Source organism: Sinohyriopsis cumingii, chromosome 10 (assembly GCF_028554795.1).
Source record: "Sinohyriopsis cumingii isolate HCF-2022 chromosome 10, ASM2855479v2, whole genome shotgun sequence".
In the NCBI taxonomy this organism is placed as follows: Eukaryota; Metazoa; Mollusca; class Bivalvia; order Unionida; family Unionidae; genus Sinohyriopsis; species Sinohyriopsis cumingii.
Window position 1 is genome coordinate 25450336 of NC_142970.1, and position 6023 is coordinate 25456358.

The 6023-nt window shown below is 33.6% G+C and overlaps 2 protein-coding genes across 2 annotated transcripts; both read right to left on the minus strand.

Annotated features, from left to right (window-relative positions):
- Positions 1 to 192: 192 nt before the first annotated feature.
- Positions 193 to 1479, minus strand: LOC149789766 (uncharacterized). The gene has a single exon (XM_089971766.1). It carries the CDS (start codon positions 1310 to 1312, stop codon positions 371 to 373), a length of 942 nt encoding a protein of 313 aa, XP_089827892.1. The 5' UTR covers positions 1313 to 1479; the 3' UTR covers positions 193 to 370.
- Positions 1480 to 4222: 2743 nt separating this feature from the next.
- On the minus strand, positions 4223 to 5383 carry LOC149789767 (uncharacterized). Its single transcript, XM_089973117.1, has one exon. The coding sequence runs from the start codon at positions 5381 to 5383 to the stop codon at positions 4223 to 4225; it is 1161 nt and encodes a 386-aa protein (XP_089829243.1).
- Between the last annotated feature and the right edge of the window lie 640 nt (positions 5384 to 6023).

A 6023-nucleotide genomic window follows, 5' to 3' on the forward strand; every position in this document is an offset into this window, starting at 1 on the left:
AATTTCCATTATGATTGAAGCTTTCATCACATACCTCGTACTTAAATGGTTTCTCTCCAGTATGGATCCTCATGTGCTGTTTTAAATGTCCGTTCTGGGTAAAGCTTTCTTCACATACTTCACACTTAAATGGATTTTCTCCAGCATGAATCCTCATATGCTGTTTTAAGGTGCTGTTCCGAGTAAAGCTTTCATGACATGCGTCGCACTTGAATGCTTTTTCCCCAGTATGAATTCTCATGTGCTGTTTTAAATTTCCAGTCTGAGTAAAGCTTTCATCACATACTTGACTTTTAAATGGTTTTTCTCCAGTATGAATCCTCATGTTCTGTCTTACACTTCTAAAACAAGCAAACATTTTATCACATATTTAACACTTAAATGGTTTCTCTCCAGCATGAATCCTCATGTGCTTTTTTAAATTTCTATTATAACTGAAGCTTTCATCACATACCTCACACTTAAACTGTTTTTCTCTAGCATGAATCATCAAATGCTGTTTTAAATTTCCATGATACGAAAAGCTTTTATCACATACTTCACATTTAAATGGTTTTTCTCCAGTATGAATCCTCATGTGCTGTTTTAAATTTCCATTCTGACTAAAGCTTTCATCACATACTTCACATTTAAATGGTTTTTCTCCAGTATGAATCCTCATGTGCTGTTTTAAATGTCCATTCTGGGTAAAGCTTTCATCACATACTTCACACTTAAATGGTTTTTCTCCTGCATGAATCCTCATATGCTGTTTTAAGGTGCTGTTCCGAGTAAAGCTTTCATCACATGCCTCACACTTAAATGGTTTTTCTCCAGTATGAATCCTCATATGCTGTTTTAAGATGCTGTTCCGAGTAAAGCTTTCATCACATGCCTCACATTTAAATGGTTTTTCTCCAGTATGAATGCGCATGTGCTCTTTTGCGGTTCTACTACGTGTAAACGTCTTATAACATATTTCACACATAAATGGTTTTTCTCCAGTATGAATCCTCATGTGCCGTTTTAGACTTCCATTCTGAGTAAAGCTTTCATCACATACCTCACACTTAAATTGTTTTTCTCCAGCATGAATCATCAAGTGCTGTTTTAAATTTCCATTATAAGAAAAGCTTTTATCACATACTTCACATTTAAATGTTTTTTCTCCAGTGTGAATGCGCATGTGTTCCTTCATACGTCTACTAAGTTTAAACATTTTATCACACACTTCACATTTAAATGTTGTTTTTTTTTTCCTTCTCCATTCTTGTTCTATAGTCTGATAATACAAACCCGTTTGTTTGTAAACCCCCCACCCCACCGATTTCATAAACGAAAAGTATAACTAAGATCAGAAATGCAGAGAACTTACTCTATTCATTCATTGATTTATCATTTCTAATCCGACTGTGACCATTATAGCCCAAACAGTGTCATCCTCTGCGCGTTTGATGCTTTAACGAAAGTTCCCATACTAACAAAACGCCATCTTAAATACACTATGGGCAAGTCTATCTTCCTCAAAAGAGAGTGACGTCACTACTCCTGTTTGGATACTCCCGTCAATTACGGTAAGCTTTAGAATTATATCGCCTTGCACACTGTAAAATCTACGTGATACAAAAATGTGCAATTGTGATTGTTTTTCTATGATGCATTTCACATAAACACGTTCAGTTCTGTATTTTAGGATTTTGTTGTGCAAATATATCAATTGTCCAACTTTATGTAAGAATCAGGAGCTCCTACATTACATAGACTCTTAAATGAAAATATGGAAAACAGGTTCCTCAGTTCAACGGGTACTTGTGGACCGATACGGTGCCTGCATAGAGTTTCTATTCGACAGGTAATATAGCCGTCTTCAATCCTTGTTTCAGGTTCATTTTCAAGCACCAGTTTCTTATTTTAATCATTAACAATTGCATATGATTTCTTTTTGATTTTTAAAAATTATATTTCTCAGTTTTGTGATAAATTATGCACTTATTATTTCTAACCCTTAATTATTTTGCAACAATAAATATATACATATAAATTTGATATATAATTTGAGTTTCTTGGCTTTGTCAGCTCAATGTTATAATTTACTATTTGCAAAATTTGGCAAAGTTTTATTTTTAAAATATGAAACATGGCATCTTAGAATACCTAACTCTCCGTGCAAGCCATACTACTTTGAGTTTGCTCATTATGTGACACAGTCCAAACAAACAATTTAAGGTAGCATTGGTCCTATAATACCTTTGCATAGGGGTAGCCAATACAATTGTAATGTTAAACAAATCACATATTTAACCTATGAAGACAACCTGCATAATAAATATAGTAATCATCTATGATTATGAAGGGCTGGATGTTAAATAATAGATGCCTTAAAAGGTTATGGTGCTGTATCACTATCAGAAAGATCAGCATAGACTGGAAACATGACTGAATTGTCATGAAGAAGAGAACCCACAGCAAAATACACAAGCTATAGCAATTGATGACATTCTCATTAAATAAGAACATATTCCTATCTTTAATATTATATGCAAAATTTGCATCATTTGCATTTTTGTTCAATGTTCATACAGAGCTATTAAATTGTAACTAGGAATAATAAATATTTCCGGATGAATGTATTTAATGACAATCCTGCTGATGTATTTAATGTATCATTTTCCTCAAACCAGGATATAGCCTACTTGCATAAAACCCAAAATAATGAGAGAAGATGGATCTGATGATATGGTAATATGCTTGTGACTCATAAAAAGAGGGACACTGGTTCAACTTAATACATCATGGCTACTCATAGGCGTGGAAAATGATGCTCCATTAATTATGATCTATTCAATGGAACACTATCTACAAATTTAAAAGTTTTATCAACGCATATAATGTAAAAGATGAGATTTAACTTTTGTAGCAAGCAATATATAAAGAACTGCCCAAAACATTTTTGTCCTAATGAAAAATAATACAAGAGAGATCCTATAGAGACTTATAAACCACAATGTAATTAAAAAACTAACAATTTGTCATATTTTGTTCATGTTTTCATAAATTATTATTTCATGCTGAAAGTTTCTTTAAATGTACATATAAAATGTAGTAATTAGATGAATCAGGAGATTGGTAAAGTGACAAACTTATTAAATAATACATTGGCATCAGTTACACTACTTACTTTCATACAATGTACACATTTAATTGGTTTATTCTTATTATTTTTAAATAAGTGCCATTGGAAAACAACACGCTTTGGCAAATATTAGGTCAAATTGACCTACAAAAAATGGAGTGTTTTATGTGTCTTGAGTTTGCGTTACTTTTTTGACACAATTGGTGACAGTGGACTTTTCAATGTTTCTTAATGCACTGGTGTGTATAAATTAGGGTAGACTGATTTCATGGGGGCACAACTGACTCAATAACATATACAAATCTGTTGTTTTTTTTTATAATTATAATTTGTTAATAATTTGTAAAACTGGGTTGGGTGATAGTGTCAGCAACAAAAGCAAGGACAGTCGGAGAAACCAAAATTGGGGTGGGGTGGGGGCTTATAAACAATTATTTAATATGTGGTTTACAGTAACCTCCATAATCAGTATCATAATATTATGATAGAATTCATAATGGGAAACATTGATCATTAAGCTGACAGTAATAGAAAAGCTATCAAATATATTGGGTGAAAAAATTATGAGAACATAATCACTTTAAATTTTCATGAATATTTATTTCATTTCAATGTAGCTGTTGTTACCCATTTCAAATGAAAATTATATGATATTAGTACATGTAACTTATTGATGATGATATTGTAGGTACATGTTTATTCAATAATAACATGTACACATATTTATGACTTTCTTGTAATGAAAAAATTCATTATTAACAAATTCCAAACATTGCAAATTTTGCAATGATTGTATAAATATACATTCACACACAAACACATATGTTTGTGCGTGTGTTACAGTGAACTATAAGTGTATCTGTGGTTTTCAAAGGAAACTACCATCACTATACATATTACATTTATTCATCATAATTTTCATAAAATAATAATAATTTAAAAAATTGTAATATGGATACTAGATGACTTTGAGATTTTTAAAAAGTATCCATGACTGTGCAATCAAGGAAAACTCTACATGCAGATGACAAATTACAGATTATTTTAAAATGATTAGGTTGAAAATGTTTCACAGCAACTGTCCTTTTCATTCAGTAAGTATAAATGATGTTAACTTTCAAAACTTATGTTGTGAATGATTGCCCAGCACCGATCGCACAAAGATTTATTTTTAGATTCTTTGCAACATTTGTCATGCACCCACTTCTCACATAATTCACATTCATGCCAACTCACATTCCGGATTCTTGCACTCAAACCTGGAGGCTCACTCTGTTGACAAATGTTGCAAGGAATGTCATGGTCCTTGCTGTCATCGTTGATGGCATCAGAGAGGTTGTCATCATGTGTCAATGTTTCATCACCTGAATCAAATGAGTCTTCAGAGTCTGTCTCATCATTGTCACTGTAATTTAGTTCAATTATTACTGGGTCTATCTCATCCTCTTTGATGCCATCAAGTTCCCAAAATGTTTCCTCTACCTCCCTGATTACATGACTTTCGATTTTTTGCCACTGAACCCTATCGATCCTTTGTCTGGCCTGACTGTACAGGGTTATGATGGTATCCTTTCTAAAGGAAGAATTGTTCCTGGCAACATAACCCTTTACATCAGCCCAAACGAACTCGATAGGGTTCAATTCACAGGGCTTGGGAGGTAGACGAAGCACCTCATGACCATGAAGAGATGCAAGTTCATCAATTATGTACCTTGGATTAGGCTTGTTGGTCTTTACTAACTCCAAGAGCTCAGCTTTGCACATTTCAGGATCATAATGAATTTTGCGTCTATCGAGCCAGGCCTGAACCTCAGCTTTACGACTAGAGCTACTTGGAGCCTTTGACTGAGGATCAAGCTGGGAATGATAGCTTGCATTGTCCATTACGATGACTGACTTCCTGTCCAGTTTTGGGATAAGTGTGTCCCTGAACCATTCAGTAAAACACTCTGCATTCATCTCGTCATGATAATCACTTTTGTTGGTTTTGGACTCGAATACCAGGCTACAGTCTGGTATGAGTCCCACTTGTGATGAACCAGCATCAGCAATTATCAGTCGAGAACCCTTTCCAGAGGAGACAAAACGTCCAGTTGATTTACAAAATGGCTCAAGGGTAGTGGTGGATGCGTGATTTTCTTCCACCCATCCTCCTTTAACTGTATGGTGAGTATTAATCCAAGTCTCGTCCAAGTAGACAATATGACAGCCTTGTTCCCTAAGTTTTTTTTTCTTTCTCCAATCTTGTTCTATGCGAAGTCTTCCACTCATGTCATTGTCGGGCTGCAACTTGAAATATCGCAACAATTTGGAATCCCGAGCTGCTGCGCTCTTTCTCAAGAAATTGCGTGACCGTATCAAGCTATATAAACAGATCCAGCGGCTACTTTTTGTAATTAGACGTACATGGCCGAACTGTAGCAAGCAAGTAAGTAAGTAAGCAAGCAAAGAAAGCAAGCAAGCAAGTAAGTAATTAAGTAAGTAAGTAAGTATAAAAAGCAAGCAAGCAAGTGATTTTCTATTAGTTCCATTTGTTCCTTTGTTTAATAGAAGATTTTAATAGAGACATTTGTTAAATTCCTTTTGTGGGGAAAGTTACGTGAATAATATGACAACAAATAATTTTGTGGCATTGGTTTTTGATTATAATGTATTTTATATATTAGATGGTACATCTAAAGATGTGTCAGGTTTCTGAAATTATTTATCGGCTAAATTAAAAGACAAGATAATTATTTTCTTCATTTTCAGGCTTTTTTCACTTTGATCACAGTTTCAGGTTAATTTTAAGATAGGTAGTGAAGTTAAATTTTATAAAATATTTTCTAGGTACATGTAATATATTATGTAAATTGTATTAATGACTGCTAATGTGATTTTTATATATTTCCTTATCATAAGAACAATGATT

Bases quoted from the DNA above. Each gene is read 5' to 3' on its own strand.
- LOC149789766 (XM_089971766.1), bottom strand. From the start codon at position 1,312: ATGAAATCGGTGGGGTGGGGGGTTTACAAACAAACGGGTTTGTATTAT.
- LOC149789767 (XM_089973117.1), bottom strand. From the start codon at position 5,383: ATGAGTGGAAGACTTCGCATAGAACAAGATTGGAGAAAGAAAAAAAAA.